This window comes from Pyxicephalus adspersus, chromosome 5 (assembly GCF_032062135.1).
Source record: "Pyxicephalus adspersus chromosome 5, UCB_Pads_2.0, whole genome shotgun sequence".
Lineage (NCBI taxonomy): Eukaryota > Metazoa > Chordata > Amphibia > Anura > Pyxicephalidae > Pyxicephalus > Pyxicephalus adspersus.
This window is the reverse complement of record NC_092862.1, coordinates 131680675-131700588: the sequence shown is the minus strand read 5'-3', so window position 1 is coordinate 131700588 and position 19914 is coordinate 131680675. Positions and strand designations below refer to the sequence as shown.

The 19914-nt window shown below is 40.1% G+C and overlaps 1 protein-coding gene across 6 annotated transcripts in view; it reads left to right on the top strand.

The window, feature by feature from the left end:
* The window catches only part of MLLT10 (MLLT10 histone lysine methyltransferase DOT1L cofactor), a 130202-nt gene that overhangs the window by 92769 nt on the left and 17519 nt on the right, over nt 1-19914 (top strand). For all 6 annotated transcript variants that reach the window (XM_072412744.1, XM_072412740.1, XM_072412739.1 and 3 more), the window contains 2 exons: nt 8819-8936; nt 17333-17405. In XM_072412744.1, coding sequence (XP_072268845.1) covers nt 8819-8936; nt 17333-17405 — 191 coding nt within the window. The remainder of the gene's footprint in view (nt 1-8818; nt 8937-17332; nt 17406-19914) is intronic.

Below are 19914 nucleotides of genomic sequence, written 5' to 3'. Positions count from 1 at the left end.
ACAAAGACGCTGAATATGTTAAGCCCCTAACAATTAGAGAGCAGTTTGGGGCATTGAATAATGTCGAATGATGCAATTGAACCTGACAGCTTGAACAGTCAGCCCCCTCATGGGACTTGAAAGTTGTTCACACTTGGTTTCATCTCTCATCACACGCTGAGTATTAAAGCCCTACTTGTCGGGAACTAAGGCAAAAAAAAGGGGGTTTGCTGGAAGAAAATATTTTATGTTGGACAAATTTAACCTCCTTTATTCACCGCAGGTCTTCCTGAAGTGCGTATGTCAGACATGTATACCATGATATAGGAGTTCTCAGCACAAACTTGTCAAATTTATTATAAGTACATAGAGGGCATTAAAACCTGGGGAATGTCAGTCTTTCATTTTTTTTTTTTCCATCCGGTCTCCCACATTCCTTTAAACATGCACATTAATATACTGTGATCTTCTATGGCTGCAGTGCCAACAATCCCAGCTCTGCTCTTGTTGGAAAGCAACTGCAGGCTATATTGCACAGAACATTTTATAAGAGCCAGTTCTGTACTTCTCTGCTCAGGTGGGAATGTCTGTTGAGGTTGCTGATACTTGGCTTCAGGAGAGTCAGTTTTATGGATAAATAGTCATGGCAATAAGTATCCGTGACACATAATGTACATGAGATCAAACTTTAGTAAATTTTGAGCAGCACAGTGGCTCAGTGGTTAGCACCCTGGCCTTTGCAGTGCTAGGGCCCAGGTTCGAAACTCGGCCAGGACTCTATCTGTAGAGTCGTTTGGAGGTTATCCCGTGTTTACGTGGGTTTGCTCAGGGTACTTCGGTTTCCTGCCACATTCCAAAAACATGCAGTTGGTTAATTGGCTAGGTTAATTCCCTGCAAAATTGACCATAGATTGCATTAAAGACCTATGACTGAGGTAGGGACATTAGATTGTGAGCCCCTTTGTGGGACCGCTAGTGACATAACTATATACTTTGTACAGCACTGTGTAATATGTTGGTGCTATATAAATACTGTGTAAAATTTATAATGTTGATAGTACTGTTCATTCTTAAGCATGAAATCATGTAAGGCAATTGTGCACATCCACCCTTGTTCCCTATACACAAGGGAAGAAGTATCTGTGGCACATAATATACATGAGATCAAACTTACTGGAGTGATAATATAGATTGGACCAACCTGGGTCCCACCAAGCTCTTCACCTTCAAGCAGAAATTCTGTAAATTCCAAAGGGCAGTAAATTTGTCATCAAACAGCATTTGTGCAGTCTCAAAAGTTCACACCTGTCGTAAAACATGCTAATACAATTAGCACTTCTTTCAAAGGCCGGGATTTTTTGGGTGTTGACCTAAAGTCTTTGGGTTAGTAAGTTATCAGGTAACTCAGTGTTTCCAATTTGCATTCATTAGGAGGTTAATACACTATTTAAGCACATCCTCAAATAATTATTAAAGCTTTTTTTTTTTTTTTTTTTTTTTTTTTTTAGATTTCTAGGAATCAGTGGCTCTATCTGGAAAAAGAGGCTATAGACTGGAAATACGGACAGAGTTACTTGTTATTTGTACTGTGTTTATCCAGTACAAATGGATGGTTTGCCCGTGGCAGGATGAAACTAAATTCCTATATAAACTGTATCGCCAAAAGTAATTATGCAACTCCCCAAATATTATGTTTTTCCATTTAAGAGTACTGTTCATCCTAAAGCATACAGAATCATTTTAGACAATTGTGCACATCCGTCCGTCCCTATACATAGTCCGCTTCCTTCATCTGGCACATGGTCAAACTCTAAAACCTTGTAATGGGAGCTTTTAAGGCTTCAAAAAAAAGGTTGTGGGTTGGAGGGGAAGAACTCACTTTTAATGTCCATGGTTTTGAAAGGAGTTATACAACAAACTCATATAGATGTTAGGGTCGTGTGCCCACAAAATGTTGGCCATGCAGTGTATATTAGGTTAGGTACACATGTGCAATAATTGTCGTTAGAAAAGGAACGACTAATGACAGATCAAGGATTATGCAAGACTATTCTTAACGATTGTATTGTGCACAATTCTGTACAAGCTGAAACGATTCGATCATTCAAATATAATCCACCAACAGTGTACACACGCTAGATACAATCGTTTGAACAATGGGGGAAGTGACATGTAAAGGAAAAAGTGTACTGCAGAACAATCCACGATCACTGAACGACCGTACACACAATAGATTGCGAACGATCATCACCCAATCAGATCCGCGGGGCGGTCGTATGTCTTCAGCGACAACCCTCGTTCTACGGCGTCGTTGGCCAGTTGTGCACTTTTTTTCTTAACAATTATCGATCGGTTGTTAGTCGTTCGTTTCCAAAGATAATTATTACACGGGTGTACGCAGCCTTAGACCTACATGCATTTAATCTGAGGCACAATAACGTTCTATGTTATCCCAGCGCATTATCTTTATTTGTTACCTAAGGAAAATTACATAATCTGCTTGAATGAAAAATACCTTGGTAAAACAAATCACTTTGTTCTAATTTTGCTTTTTAGGAAACCCCAACAACTGTGGCAGTTACAACAAGTGTATCTGTTTATTTGCCAACGATCTTGAATGGCGTGGGAAACATTTTAGTTCCAAGTCGTGTGTACCAGGGCAGATTGTTCATTGTAAAACGCTGTTAGGAGCTGGAGAAAGCCGACTTCAGCTGTGGAATTTTCCAGCCTGTCAGAATCCTGTGCCCTTAATGTGTATTGACAGCACGATTGCACTTTTTTTTTTTTTTTTTTAAATGCTTGCTCTGGTTGGTTTTTACTGCGAGTGAGATGTGAACCTTCCGCTTCCAATTTAGTCCCTGCACTGCCATTAGTGGCACAAGGTGTTAATAATGCGCAGCCTAAAAAATTTATTACCTCTTTCTTCTCCAAGATGCTGCTGCATGCTGGCGTTGGTGGGATTTTTTTTCTTTTAAGATGGAAATCTTGTTTAGGGATGTAGACCAACAAATGGTTGCTATGGGTAGTAGCCAGATCTTTTCCATTCAGCCTTTGTTTAAAGGGAACCTATCATTAATCTTCATTCTTTTATATTTGTATGCAAACAGCATATTATAATTAAAGTGGATATAAACACAATCACTTCTGTAATCTTTAAAAGCAAATTCATGGCTTGAAGCACTCTTCTTTCCCACTACCCCGGCATTATGTATTATCTTCTTTATACACCTTTTTTGTCCTTGTGATGCTTGGGGGGTTCTCTTGTCCTCTGGCAATGCATAATTCCTAAATGCTGCAGATAATGACATGGGTGCAGTACTGTGCAGCATTGTTCTGTGAGCTTAGCTTGATGGAGCGCCCCCAGGGGGTGGGTCACTGACACCCAAAGGCTCACAGGAAATGGAAGAAAGAATGCTGGGAGTTCAACCTGGTGGAGAGTGGAGTACAGGATGGCACAGAATACAGGACACAGGAGTGCAAAGGTGAGTAGCACTCAGAAAACTTGCAGACGGAGTGAGGAGGCATTTAAAGAACGGAAATGAGCTTTACCATGGTAATGTAATCGCTGTAGGCTGGAGCAAAGGGCGCAATTTACACCATTTAGACTTTATACATAATAATGATTTTTCGTAACATTTTAGCAATTATAAAATTATAACTAATGCTTTCAGTGATGCAAAAAGACATTTTTTTGATGGATGGAATTGGCAGATGTTTGTTGACAGGCTGGAAAATTATTTTCTGCAGAAACTTGTTTGAAACAGATGTTTCCAGCACAAGCAACTGTCTGTCTTTTGTTTGGGGATAATTCAGATTAAGCCATGATCTAAAAAAAAAAGTGAGACTGCACAAAGTCTAAATGATCCTAAATAGCGAATTGTTAGGGATTATGGAAATCAGCGTCAGGTTTTTGTAATGCCAGTGATTGGTCAGCTTCATACTGATATGAAGATAAAACAAATTTTTACAAAATAAATAACTGATGTGATTCAGTTTTACTTCTCAGCATTTCAGTTCATCAGGGGAGGTTCTTTGCACTGCTGTTATGTCGGCGAGCATGACACAGGTGTATGAGAACTCCCTGGATTTGCAAACGTCTGCATTTGGAGGGCAGCCTCCAGCAGTAAAAAGGGGGCTTCTGACTGCAGGCCAATCTGAGATGAGCATCGCTCTGCAGTCAGAAATAGTGACCCGAACTAGAGTGATGGTTGTGGCGAACAGCGGGAGCTCGTTACCATTCCCTTCACCGGAACGTGTCAGAACAGTCACACGGAATTAGCGTCTATGCAGTGGAGCTGACATTAGCACAGGATGGCACACAGTCGTTGTCCAAGGGGAGTGCCCATTCCTTTGTATGGATGATTGTAACATGAACACATGGGGCCTCACCTATGAAAGTGAAGCAAGATTTGTGTGACAGTCTGCATTGCCCAAAGCAACCAGGTTCCTCCTCTGGGAACAGAGCTGCTTTAAGCTTCCATTCTGCCCTAAGCACACAGGATGGGTCCTTTTATGCAGACACCACCCTCTTGTTTAACCAACAACATTTTTTTTTTTCTAGAAATATGGAAATTTAAAGCAGGATGCAAAATTTGTAGCCATGCGTTTTTCTTATATATACCCCATTGTCTAGCATTCTGCAGTCTATGCAGAGAGAGCTCTTTGACCACTTCTATATCCTTTCCCCACGCTACTTATAAGCAGGATTTGCGTATAGTTACCCTAATAGGAACTGGAAAAATGTAATGTTGTAAATTCATTGTTTTTATGTTGCTTTTCATCAAATAATTCTGTCAACAAAATAGTGAATGAGATGACTGCTTGTTTTAACACTTGATGAATGCCATAACAAATTTTGCAAGAGTTATGCTAAGCATTCATTATGCTGTTTTCTTTCATGGTTTTTTTTAACCCATTTTTTGCTCAACATACAAAATTATCGTTTAATGGCTCAGAGGTTAGCATTCTGGCCTTTGTAGCGCTGTGTCCCAGATTTAAACTTTGACCAGGACACTATCTGCATGGGGTTTTGCAGGTTCTCCCTGTGTTTGCCTGGGTTTCCTCCCACATTCCAAAAACATGCAGTAGGCTCCCATCCTATTGTTTGTAAATTCCCCCACTTACTAGATTGTAAGCTCCTCGGGGCAGGGTCCTCTCTTTCTGTATTCATCTGTCATTTGCAACCCCTATTTAATGTACAGCGTTGTGTAATATGTTGATGCTTTATAAATTCTGTTTATTATTATTAATAATAATAATAATAATAATAATATAATAATAAGTTAATTAGCTTCCCCCCAAAATTGACCTTATACTATATTAAAGACATATGACTAGGTTAGGGACATTAGATTGTGAGCTCCTTTAAGGGACAGCTAGTGACATGACTATGGACAGCGCTGCGTAATATGTCAGCACTATATAAATACTAATGTAGACTATGGGTATTCACTGTACCATTTACTTGGATTACAAAAAAAACCCTTGCCCATTCAATGCCCATGCAACTGAAAACATTTGCGATTTCACAACAATAACCAATTTTAACATTTTTAAAACAAGTGCATTTGAAAACCATAGCAATTTTATTAAAAAAAAAAAAAAATCCAGGTTTGCTGGATCACCTAGGTTCTCCCGTGATGGTCTGTCTTCTCCATCCTGGGAGAGAAATAATAAATCAGGCCAATTGTATGAAGGTTTTTATGGATAGAAATTTGTTGAAATTATTGTGACTGAGTCTCTTTAAATCTTAATAGCAGGGGAAGATGTTGCCAGGATTACAGGTGCTCTTTAAATTTATTCCATTCATCAAGGTATTGCTTTGCCTATTCTCACACTTACTTATTACTGATATTTTTGTCATCCCTCCAGTATGAGCACAGCCCTGCTGCCCTTAATTGAACTGCTTTCATTTTTTAAGAATGACTTCTTTTCTGTAGTGCACAATTTTTTTTCTATTCTTGACATAGAGCTTGCACTATGACAGACACAGGAATGTTTCTTAGAAAGGGATCGGTGTGTGCAGCCAAGAGGATTTTTTCCTTTTTTTTATTGCAGCGGATTATGCAAGACTTTTGGCTGTGTATGTTGGAGGGCTCATTTTCACGTGTTTGGCACAAGTCCCAGCCCTAGCCTTCAGAGCCATGGTTAGCGACATGAATGAATACAAAGTTTTCAAGAGCCAGTTCAGTAAGTAGGGCTGGGAAGCTGCCAAAAAATTTGGCTCCCTATTTGGGGTCAGGGCAGAGCACCTATTCCCCAAGCAGCCTATTGTGTCAAACACATCCTTCTTTTTATGCTTCCTCCCTCCCCTGGAGGAAGAAGGGGGGAGACACGGAGCCGGGCTCCCTACACACACAAAGAGGAAGTTATCGGATACTACGCAGATTTATTTAATTCGCCAACGACGGTGCGCAGCTCAGGAAGTACGTCGTCATGCGCATTGAAAGGTGTATCTTAAAGCTGAAGGCTTTGACCTACACAGCCGGCTTGAGATGTACAAGGCCACTCAGATCTCAGAGACATCTGTTGTCTACCTGCTTTTATGTTCTAAATGGTTTAATAAGATTAAATAATTAGCAGGATAACCACATGGTCACCAAGTGTCTTCGGTCCTGCCATTGACAGGGCACTTTAGGGGTGAATGGAATCCTTCATACTGTGTAATTACTTTAGTTCTTTGGCTTCCCCCCAGTATTTCTCAGTTCAAACCATTTAAATGCGTTCTGCATTATCCTGAAGGACGTGTTGGCTGTAATTCCGTTGACACAGATTATATTTTTCCTGGCAGTGCCTTGTTTTCCCCTTGATTCTTAAAGAGCCCGCAATTCTGAAGCTTGATGGTTTTTTAAAGACGGTCTCAAGCCAAAATTGATTGTAAAATTTTAGGCAGCTGCAAGTAAACTCACATGTCGGCATCTTGTAAATGTTGGGGACTTTACTGGCACATTGATCACTTCCACTCCACTTCTGTGACCCTTTTTTTTTTTTTTTTTAAAGCCAATTTATGGTAACCTGCTCCTGGATGGATTCTCTTTAATGTGTTCACATTCAAAGACCCTTTTTAAATTTTATTATACCAGTGTGAAGATGGCATGAACTTTTTTAGGTATTTCTCGTTTTTTCCCCTTTTACTTGGTGTTCCCACCCAGTTGCTGGTACTTTTTTTCTGACTATAACCCTCCTCCTCCTCCTCTCCTGATTTGGCCTGTAACAAAGTTTTTTTCAGCGCACATACACAAAGTGGAACTAAAGTCCCACTCTGAAAAATTGGCAATCGGGCAGGAGTTTGTTTAAAAGAGACTGACCTTGATCATTGCCCAGCCGTAACATTTCAAAATTTGTTTCCAGGGATTCCTAGCAATCTCCACTTCCCATGCAGGTGCCAGGAATGAGTGAACTCCAAGTCCTGCGCGGGAGTTTCTTCATCCTGGCCCGACCAATCAAATTAAAGGAATAAGAGTCAGCGCCCTGTGATGAAATGGGGACAGATGAGAATTGTGGGTCTAGTTCAGATTTTAAGGACATCATTTTCTCAAGGAGTCTTTTTTATGAAAGCAAATAAAAACGCTATTCCTGCTGCTGTTTATAGGATATTTAGTTAAAGGATAGAATGGGATATTTTGCTTAATTATTGGTGGTAATTTTTTTCCCCAATCAAATTCTACTTTCTTTGAAGAGTTGTGGTTTTGCTAACATTGCACAATGATGTTTGAATGCATGTAAAATGTGTAAAACATAAATATGTAGCTTAGAACTGTCATTTTTGAACAGCATGGCTGTAAGCCACCCGGAAGTTTATCAAGCACCCTCTATTTTTATAGTTATTCGCAGTGACCGATGTCCTATTCCCTATTCATAGCTCTAGTACTTCCTTTGTTCCAAAGCTAAAAAAACAGTCAGTCAACAATTACTGGTCTGCTGGAATTTACAAATCTATTACTGATGTGATATTTTTTTCCTAGTTAGGATATCAAAACCTAAAAACAAATAAACAACATCTAAAAAAATATACATTGCAGCCTACCAGTATTTGTAGTGGTTGATTCTTTATTTTTATCCAGCAAGTAAAATATCTGCTGGAATGCATTGACCTTATCACATTCTGTGAGCAGAGGAGACCACAAAAATCCTTGCATTGTGTAAACTACTAATCCCATGCGTATAGTCCTTCCTATCCCATATAGTATTTGACTGGAGATCGGCTTCTGAATCAAAACTGAGCGCGTGATTGGTTGCTAGGGGCAACTTTCCACCACTGTGTTTTTTGATGATGCATGCTGTGTCCTTGAGCATTTTTGCATTTATCTTCATAGGCACTAAAAAAGGTCTATGTCCTCAGACAGAATCAGCCAGGACAGGAATAGTACAATTTGAGGGGTGATGCAAAACGTTTATTTTTGGTAAAACAATCCTCGTAGGATGTAGGTATTTTGGATCATTTTAATAAGGAGTTTGAGCTGCGCTGTTATCTCTGGGTCAGCTCAACCTCGTTTTCTCTCTTGAATCCCAAAAATGCTAATTGAGATGCAGTAACCTCAGATAGCCTCCAGGGCCGATTCTATTTTCCATTGCTGCAGGTTTCCTCTGGTGAAAATTGCCCACAAACCCCTTTTTGGAATCTATTTTCTTGTACGTTAGGAAACAGCTTGCTGAGGTTGGCTTCAAATAGTTAGATTTACACAGCTGCAGATTTGGACAGAAAACGAGCGGAGATAATACGTCTGATATTGGCAATAAACCAACAGGAGTGCAAATCCATGAATTTGACTTTTAGGAAATATTTCTTTTAGCTGTTTGTGATTATGGTGAGACAAACCTTTATTATTTTTGTTTACAGGTATCGTCTCTTCCGGGATCCTTAATGACCGTTACATCGTCTCATCTCAGTGGAAACAGACTGAATCCCACCTCTTCTGCCGGGACCCTTGTAGCTCCAGCCGAAAACAGCCAATCAGGTAATTACTACTGTGACCGAAACCTGACATCAAATGGACACTTTGGCCCTTGTATGAGGGACTTTACACTGTAAGCTGTTATGAAGCTTGACTTGATATTGCTAGTTGATGTTCCCTGTAACGTTCTTCACTCTGCTCAGCCTTTATAAATAAACATGATTGAACATATTGGGCCTGATTTATTAAAGCTTTCCAAGTCTGGAGAAGATTAGACTATCAACCTAAACCTGGGTGATCCAGCAAACCTGGAATAGATTTTGTAAAAATTTTTTGCTATTGGGAAATGTTTAAAATATGGGCCAGATCCATTTCTGGTTTGCTGGATCGCCCAGGTTCTCCTTCAATTGTCTGTCTTCTCCAGTCTTGGAGAGTTTTAAATATTATACGGCCCATTCATAACTATCAGACATATTTAGAAAAGTGTTTCTAAATGGGCTCGGTCTGGTACTTTGTATTGTTTCAGCCAGGTTTCTTTCAGGATAGTTTAAATAGAGTTTAGAAATCACTGAAATTAATATTTAAAGCTAATTGGTGACAGTAGAGGTTTTCATATTTGACTGCCGTGCTGGATTTCCCATTGTAGTGGGATGTAGTGGTGATGCCACCCATGCAACAGATATTTTCATTAAACAGTATTTATATAGCGCCAACATATTACGCAGCCCTAGTTTATGAACATATTTAGCCCAGAAACCAAATGTTATACTGACATTCTCCTTACAATGAAAAATGCACTTTAAAAAGTGGTGATCTGGCAGGGCTTTAATGCAGAAAGAAACAGGCGATGTCCCTTCTGCAATAAGCATTCTTTCCTGTCTGATAACTTGCTTGGGCTGTCAAAATCACCGATAACCGGCACATCCTGGCTTCCCTGGTGGTTATTGGGCCTGAATAAACTCCTGCAGATTGTGCAGGAGTTTCGTCATCCCAGCTTGGCCAATCTAGGCGGCTGAACATTGCAAAGATTGCAAGGAAGAAGTTGGCAGAACCTTTGCGATGGAACGGGGTCCAATGAGTATAATACCGGGTTTTAGTTCAGCTTTGATATAAATGCTGGTAATTTGTCAGGTTATCTCCTTTTCTGCACTGCTGTGTTTTCACTATAGAAATAATATATTGTACATTCCTTATTCGCGGATTTATAAAAATGGTTTGGGCCTCTTTATAGCCTTGTAGAACAAGTTGGTGGTTTAAAAAAATTATAGAAATTTGCACACATGAAAAATTATGGTTCCTCCATTGATTTCCAAATGAAATGATGATCATGCTGTTACACGGTGCAATTTACCTTCCTGCTTGATGTCTATCCATATAAAGGATAGAGCAATGGGAATATTGAAATCTTCCAAACATGCCACACATGAATTGTAAGACAACCTTTCCCTGCCAACCATTGTTGCATGTGTTTACTCTGCTTTCTCGTCTTTTAGCATTTACGGTACCGCAGTGCTAGAATTTTTTTTCTTTCTTTTTACTAATTCTTTTTGACAGAAGAGTGATGTATTGTAGTCTATTCCCTGTAGGTGTCCATTACAGACTGCAGCTGTTTTGTCTTTCTAATCTCTGGGGCTGATACGGAAAAAACTACACAAACCCATTTCCTTAAGTCGCGTAAGAAGTTGCAGGGAGATCCGTGTACTTTGTCTTGTTGGTTTTTAGTTTTGTACAAGTGCTTTATCACCACTATGTTGTATATTTTGAGACGTGTCTGCCGTGTCTGCCGCCTCCAGCGCCATCTAAATGAGATTGCTTTGTTTCTCTTCCTTCAGGAGAAGTTTGTGTGTGTTGAGGCTTTTTTTGTTGACAAGTCCTGCTAGCTATTAATGTTTGTGGGAGGGGGATGGGGGGTCTGCCAGTGTACCAAGAATGGATGGCTCATGTCTTTGCCAGGCAGGGGTCAGAGGTCCTCCGACTCACAATGAAGGGAGGATAACCTTCAGAGGGGCCAGCTTGGGATGGAGCTTTTGTTACTGGCTACAGGCAACATTCCCGTCTCTCTTGTTCCTTCTGTTATTGTACTAGCAGTATTATCATCATGTTTGTATTTATCGTAGGGGCAAATTTTAGTGTTATTTTACAATGTTATATTATCATATTAATATTTTGTTGTCCTCTTTATTGTGTTTTGTGTGCACTGTTTTTGTACTTCAGGCCATCAAACGTTCCCTAATCAGCAAATATCAACCACAATGAGAGCACCTTGCTTTTAGTTGATTGCCCACATTACCTTATGTGCTATCATTCTACAGGGAGCAGGGTCTGCATATATAGTGAGCAAATCCCACTGCTCCCATAAGTATATAAGAAACTGGATATCTTTTTAAATGATGGTGGAAGATATTTGGTTTTGTGGTGTAGATTGTCAGCATTAAAGTAGTTCTACTTTTAAATGTTTGATCAGGCAAGTGGTTATTGCAAAAAGGGAAAGGCGGTGTCCCTACCGCAATAATCCTCCTACCTAACTGATCTCTGTCACAATCCGTTTCCTGCTCAGGAGTTACATCATCCTAACCTAACCTATAAAGAACTACCCAGGAAGAGAAGTAAGAAGAAGATGGCAGCACCCTGTGACAGAATACAGACAGGTGAGTATTGTATGCTTTAAGACAAGTTTTAAAGTTTTATGTGGTGCACTGCAGTGTTCTCCCCAGCCCTTTCTAGCTGGGCGTACCACCCAGAACTTTTCAGTGACCACCTTTTTTTTTTGGGTGGTTACTGAAGAGTTGGGTCACAATACAGGGGCTGCCACCCACCTACAAATTCTTCCCACTTGGCCTAAAAATATTTCTGGCTTGATAATTGCACTGTAACTAGATCAGCAAAGTCAGAAAAAAAAGGATTACAGTGTACAGTAAACTGTAAAGGTCGCAATTTTTTTAAATTCCATTCAGGATTGGGATTAAGATGTGTATTCTTTTTAGAAAAAGTCCATCAATGCTTTAGGAGTAAGCAGTATATAAACTGTAGATGCTGTCTATAAAATACAGCAGTTATGGGAAACTCAGAAATCCCATTCAGATACCTATTTTGCTTAGTCTATGTACATACACATGTGAAATGATTCTCGTCTCGGGCAAGAATCTGACGTGTGTACAGCGGTCGCTGATGTTGAAAATTGCAGCCTTAATGCAGTGCAGCCAGAATACACAGAGCCCCTCTCATAACTAATGGGTGAGACTCCTAGAGCCTGTACGGTGTAACTTTCTTTCTATTCTTCTTCTCACCAAAAAGATTCAGAGTTTAAAGAACGGTATTGAGATATGTGTGCGATGTCTTTGTATTGACACTTTGATAGATTGGGCTTCTCAAATGTGAGAGACAGCAAGGAGCCCGCAAAAAATGTTTGGAAAAAGGTCTTGCAAACCTTTAAACAGAGGTTTTCCCAGATTACCAAACAAAGGTTGAATGAAACTTTACAGCAATGAATGAAAATTGGAAGGCGGCTCCTTTTATTTATCTTAAAGCTTGATTTTTGCTGGTCTGTGTACAGACTTTCCATTCAATCTTCCACTAGACAGTAAGTACGCACGTGCGATTGTTCTCCTCTGATAATGGGCCCAGGGCTGATATCGGATGAGAATCTTGCGTGGGTACAATGCCCATAGTTCGAACGACCACTCTGACTGATCCAGGGACGATGGGCGACAAACGGCCGTAATGGAAGTGAGAGCACAGCGGGGTGCCGCTCCGTCGTTCTCCCCTCTTCATAGAACAGAACGGTGTTGTATGTACAGAGCTCGTTCATGCAGATCTTTTCCAACGACAATTATTGCACGTGTGTATGCATCCTAATAGAGGTTTGCATGGTTGTTAATGCATCCTTATGCAGGACCATTGCGCCTCAGTGCAGAAAGCGTTAAACAGAGCAATACATTGGGATTTGCTGTGATAAGCATACAGATTAGCTGTTCACAGCTGGGATTCATTACTTTCACTGGAGAAATGAGAATTGGCAGAGGGGAGGAGTGCCGCCAATGGGAAGCACACTCCTCCGCTGTAAACACGCCGCCGTACAGGAACATGGAGGAGGCCTGGCTTGCTTCATGCTTTACAGCGAGTGGTCAGAAGCAGTATTCAATGTAATGCATGGAGCAAAATCTGTGTTCCCAGGTCTGACAACAGAATTTGCTTCCTGTGAGTACAGAAATGCTGCATACAATGTAAAAAACCTCACATTTAAGTATTGGTGACGCCCGTGTTACCTACCAAGCCTTGCAGTGCTAGTGTCCTGTCTATGGTGCAAAAACATAATAGTAGCCCCTGTAAACCTATGTATGAGTGCGACTGTGTAAAAGATTATATTTATTATTATCCAGTATTTATACAGTGCCACCATTTCGTAGCGCTTTACAAAGTCCAGTCATATCACTAGCTGTTCTTCAAAGGATCTCACAATCTAATGTCCCTACCATAGTCATATATCATTATCACAGCCTAAGGACAATTTTTGAGGGAACGCCAATTCTAATCGCCAAAATCTAAATGCATGTTTTTGGAATGTGGGAAAGAAACCCATGCAGACACAGGGAGAACCTGCAAACTCCATGCAGATAGTGTCATTTGCAACCCCTATTTAATGCACAGCGCTGCGTAATATGTTGGTGCTAAATAAATCCTGTTTAATAATATTAATAATAATAATAATAGTGTCCTGGCTGGGCTAAGAACCTGGGACCTAGCGCTTCAAAGGCCAGAGTGCTAACATCTGAGCCACCTTGCTGCCCATAAGTAATAATTTGTAAGCAAATTCATATTGCACCGAGCTTCATGGAGGCATAATACAGTATATATGTATATATATGTATATATGTACAGTATATATAAAAGACATTAAGTTTGCCAGTTTGGGACTGACTAATGCTAGGCTTGTGCATTGGGCCTGATTTAGCAAGACTGTAGAATATAGGCTATCCTTGGAGAACATGGGTGATGGAGTTCATAAAATCATTTCCTTTTGTGTTGCAAATGTTTTCAGTCCTAGACCAAAATCTTTTTCTGGTTTACTGGATCACCAAGGTTCACTCACGATAGTCTATCCTCTTCAGTCTTGGAGAGTTTTAATAAATCGGGCCCATTGTGATTTTTTTTTTCCCATTTCTATTTTTAATCAACAATACATTTTGATTTTACATAGAGATCTTTGTAATGAATTGCATACATTATTATTATTATTATTATTATTAAACAGGATTTATATAGCGCCAACATATTACGCACCATCACCATTCTGTACTTACATTGATAAAAATTGAATTGTTTTTGCATTGTCAGTTAAAGTTACTGCATAGTTTATGGGTGGCCTTAGTTTAGCAGGGAGTTGTTTTGCACAAGGTCAAACAGATCTCTTGTTTTGGCATCTTAAAATAACCAACACTTGGTTCAGCACCTGGGCACATTTCCTGCACGCAGAAGCCTTATTTTTACGTGATTTGAACATTATGCAAACATAACATTTTCCCAGTGGAGAAGCTTAGTTTGTTTTTTAAAACAATTATTCATAATTACGGCTGCGTGCAAACGTTTAATATTTGTCGTTGGAAAGTACTTTTCACAGTCCTTTCCAGCAACAAAAGACTGAATGAATGAGCGTTGTACATAAAGCACCATTCTGCTGTATGTAGAGGGAAGGGGGGACAACAATGGAGCGGCACCCCACTGCGCCCTTTACTGTTATTACTTGTGGATCTGCCAGGATTTCTCCATAAACAATGTTGGACAAGCGCTGTACACACACCAGATTCTCGTCCGATATCACCCCTGAGCCGAGTATCAGACGAGAATCATCCGACGTGTGTACGAAGCCAAAAGAGCGGGCGCTGTCCTAAATCTGTGGGTTGCTTTAGGTACATCCAGTCACTAAAATCTCTCGGCATGAAAACACTGAAAGGTCCATGTTCAGGCTCTACTTGTTACAGGATGACAAAACTCGGCTCATGTGACTCGTTGTTTTCCAGTGCCTCCTATTCTGTGCAGTTCCAAAATGTGATCTCTTCAGGGTAGTATTTGTTTTAAAATTCTTAAACCTAAATGCCATATATTGGGGGTTTATGACTTTTAAAGCCCAACTGAACTTTCATTATAAATCCGCCTAATATAATTCTGAAGCATGAAAAACAAAGCTGCAGAGTGTTACCGTTCTTTAGAATGCAGCCTCACCTTGAGCACTTGTCCCCTGCCAGTATTCTCCATAGAAGGGCCCTTCTCTCTGTACGGATACAGGGGCCTCTCTGCAGAAGTCTGTCTCACCTGATAAGTAACAACTAAAGTTCTCCAAGCCGTAGAGAGCCTGAGCTTTGCTGAATGGAGAGAGCTAGTTGTGATGCACAGGCGGGCATGTCAATCCTCTGCAAACATGTACAGATCACTCATGGCAAAAGATGTTTAAGGGTTTAAGATTCTCAGATCAGGTAGCAAGACAGGATTTAAGGACACAAGGTACGACAATCTGACTGAAGACAATCTGATCTGGTTTGGTTTGTAGTAGTTCACTTGTGGACATGAATACTGGGCATTACCTGTGTGGGTTATGCAGGAGGGTAAAAGCATCAAATCGCCATGTTTCTGTCATGTTTATGCTGTCCCTACTTTGCCCATTTAATTTTGCCATTGTTTGTATGGTTTTTGGATGTAGCTTACGTTGAGGAAATCCAGATCACACGCTCCAGCCAGCCTGCTGTGAGCCACATAAAAAGCTTTGTGATGTCAAAGTCCCCGGCTCAGTGGGAGCTGGGAATTATTAATTGGCAACACAGTTTATGTAAAATTGGGTCATTTCACTTGGTTTTTAGACGAATTGCTCTAAATGAGTAAAGCATGAGTAAAAGGCACCTAAAAAGGAAGGTACTGATAATATTGCACATACATTATGTGCAGTTCTCTAGTAAATTAAAATTAAATAGTTTTCACTGTATAGTTTTATCCCCAGCCTCTTTTAACCAGGTGCACCACCTAGCACTTTTTGGTGACCACCCGGGTGTTTTTGGTTGGTTACAAAAAGTTGGGTCACAATACAGGGGCGGCCACCCACCTACAATTACTTACCACCCAATTAAAAAAAAATTCTGGGTTGAATACTGTTTTATAAACGCTGATTTTATATTGTATTTCTATAAGCCATTGTGCACCAGGAATCAGGCTGAGATTAGTTGTGTTTGTATTGGGAACCAATTACTTTGCAGCCAGCTCGCAGACAAAATATTGTACCCCTTCCTGATTTAGTTTCATCATCTTACTGTAATATGACTTTACCTCCATCTCTGCCATCTAAAGTCCATTACACACATGCAGATCTGCTGCCAGTTTTGCTCTAAAATATCCACGTATTCCCAAACCACATACAGGTGTATAATAATCTGACCCTCATATTGAGGGGTGGGGATGACCATGCTGAGGATGCACCAGCAGACTGAAACTAAGGTTTGCTTATGATTGGGTTACTGTTCCAAACTTTTGTATTACTAATCCAAACTTTTGTATTGGCATTGGTGAAAGGCCTATATGTTCTAGACCTGAATTATTATTAATAAACAGTATTTATAAAGCACCAACATAATACGCAGCAAATAGGGCTTGCAAATGATAGACATTGACACAGGAGGAGGAGAGGACCCTGTTCTAAAGAGCTTACAATCTAAGAGGTGGGGGAAGTGTCACACAATATGAGGGGGATATGGAATGGTAGGCGAGTAGTGAGGGTTTACGAGACAGAAGAAAACTAGTCCGAATGGGACCTGGAAAACCTGAATGTTTAGAAAGGGGACTCTACTGGCCACAGTCATTTCATGGATTGACATTTAGTGGCGCCTGACCTATAAATGAACTTTTGCTGAAGGCAGTTTGACTTCTGCTGGACCACTTGTGGAACATTGCTATGCCAGCTAGTGCTGTACTTATATGCCCTGCTTGCTCAGTCTTGAGGTTTTACTTATGTCCTTTTGGGTCATTTAGGGGGCAGCTGGGCCTAGCACAACCAGGGTGAAGTTTTCTGCCAATAAGTGTAATCTATGAAATTCAGAGATTTGTGCCCTATTATCATGACGGTACTTAATATTGTACTCCGTACTCGTGGTGCATTGTTTGAATCCAACTTAATCAACAATTTCTGGGGTTTTATGTGGAACATTTTGGAACATCTGAATGGTGGACAAGGACAGCAGATCAGACACCTACATGAAAATTTTTTGGGGACATCCTCGACCCCCCATGTGGAAAAGTAATTGGTTTAACCCCTAACCCTACAAAGTAAAATGCAATTAGATTAAGAACCAACGGGCAGCCTGCTTTCTTACATACAACCCAAATCCACACCTAAGTAATAATACTAATGTAAGAAATTTGCCTTATAAACAGTCACCTTGTACTAATATTTCCATTTCTTATGACCTGTTTCCTAACAGACCAAGATCTCGGAGACAATGGGCGCAGTCTGGCTCTGAGGGGAACCTCCCCTAGAGGAAGTCTATCTCCGCGGTGAGTATTCTTTCCACAGCATCAAACACTATGAAATGAGCAAACCTCTCATCGGAGGTCAGTGATTTTGTTGACATTTCAAGGAACAATAAAGACGAGAAAAGCTGACAGTCTGTGCAAGGCGGGGAGCGGCTGCTGGGATTCAGTGAGGGGGGGGGATGAATTCATTTTAGGATGATATTTAATCGTTGGCTAAAAGAAAGACAAAGAGTGCAAAGAGCAGTGATGCAATTACTGATAGAGACCAGTCACATTTCATTAGTCTGCAGCGCTCAAAACAATGAAAAAACGCTTCCTATTGGTTGCTGTAATGTGTTTTGATATTAGTTGTCTTTTAATAGGTGGTAAATCCCATACCATTGCGCCTCTGGCACCTCTTCTTTTTATATGAATTTATATTTAGTTAAATTCAATCATCCTTCTGTGTGCCTAATTAGGTTTTAACCTCTTTTTTTTTTTTTTCCCCCCCCCGTCTGTCAGAATCCTGACAGCGATGGGACCAGCTAACATATACTAATAACAAAGGGGATGTGTGCATGGATTACATAGTATAGGTACGCTGCAAGCTTCTGTATCTTCTAGTTAAAGGCAATGTATGGTGATTTCGCACATATTTTTTAATGCATGATTCAGACTAAGGAATAAAAATCTTAACTTTTTTCTCATTAAGCTACAAATCAAAACAGGATGAGACACATCAATCCTTTATCCAAGGTTTTGTTCTGACAGAGCAAGCCTTTAAAGATGACAGCTACTAGTATGCTTTCTCTATGGGTAAGGCTACATACACACGTGCAATAAATGTCATTGGAAAGGATCTTTCACGATCCTTTCCAGCGACAAAAGACTGAAAGATCCAAGAAAGATGCATGATGCCATTCTGCTCTATGTTGAGGATAGAGGGAGAATGATGAAGTGGCACCCTGCTGTGCTCTCTCACCTTCACTTTCATTACCGTCGTCCGTGGATCTGCCAGGATGGTTGTCAGAACAACAGACGATGAGCACTGTACACACGCCAGATTCTTGTCCGATATCAGCCCTGAGGCGATTATTGGACGAGAATCATCTGACATGTGCGCGTAGCTTAACCCAGAATGTTCTGGGAATTTATTTGTATGCATTAACGCTGAATTTAAAGCAAACAAGTATAAATTACATATATAAAAGCTTTTTTACCCACCAATGGATCTGTGTTTCTATCTATTCAATTCTTGCAATTACCCCAAACAGCACAGCCAAGTTGGTGACTAAATTTTTCTTTACTTCACTTAACCAGTAAAACTTGATCACTTTCCTGTCTCCAGCATGTGACTGGACAGTAATGAAGCAGTAGTGGAATGGTCAGTTGTGGCGTTCGGTGTCCTGTTCATGTATAGAATGCCCTAAAAAAGGCGATTCTGCTCCTGCGATGTTCTCACTGATTTTTTAGATTTTTAGCATCTGTCACAATAGAAATTTCATTTTTGTTAAGATGCTTATTAGAGTGGTCTACATTGCAGACACTGCAGCTTTCCAGCTTTGAGAACTGAAATTTGTTCTGATAATTAAAATAAAGATTTACCCTCCTATTTATGAATTAGTCTGGAAGGGAAATAGCAACAGAAACATGTGGGAATCTCCAGCAATGTGATAAAGGGATTGTCTATCCCCAACAAAATTGGAGTTACTATTAATGATTGCTATGGAGAACATGTTGCAGCCTAAAAATGTCATATTATTGTTAAATTTTTCAACATTCTCTTTTCATATTAAAATATGTTGTCAAAGTTGTGATCTATAGTTCTTTATCCCCATTTTCAAAGTATCATTTTTTTTTTTGGGACATATTGAAATGTGGCGAAATACATTCACCAGAGATTTACACTGCTCATGGGCATCCAGGTATGGTGACACAATGAGACCCTGCATGATATTAAAGTGCCTGGGCACTGTATAGTAATTTATCGCCTGCAGGGTTGTCTATGGACACAAATTGTGTGTTTATAAGGAATAGGTGAGGGACATTCAGAATCTGCCAATGTCACTTATTGCGTGCAGGATGATGGTGGTAATTTATGATTTTCTAACCTGTCCAGTCAACTTGTGGTCATTTGCCAACTACTAACGATGTGAAATCACCACCTATTCCAACTCATAAATGAAGCCAAATCAGGCTACAATCCTTGCCAGTCCATGGGGCGTATAGTTGGGCTGATTGCATATTTTTGAGACAAACATGATACCAGAGACAATACATTAAATGAGGGACTGCTCCATGAATTTGCGTACCTTGCACATCAATGCCTGTTTGTGTTTAGCACCAAACCTAATCACCAAGTTACAGCACGGGTGAAAAGCCTGTGAATATGTTCAAGACTCGAACAGGTTAATTTGTGTTTCTAGACAAAAACATGCAACAAAATGGTCTGTACAGCTTTTAACAGTTTAATTGGCACCTCTAAATGAAATGAACAGCGCTTAAAGCAAATAATTTGTTACTTGTCAATTAATGGCAAGCTACAATTGAA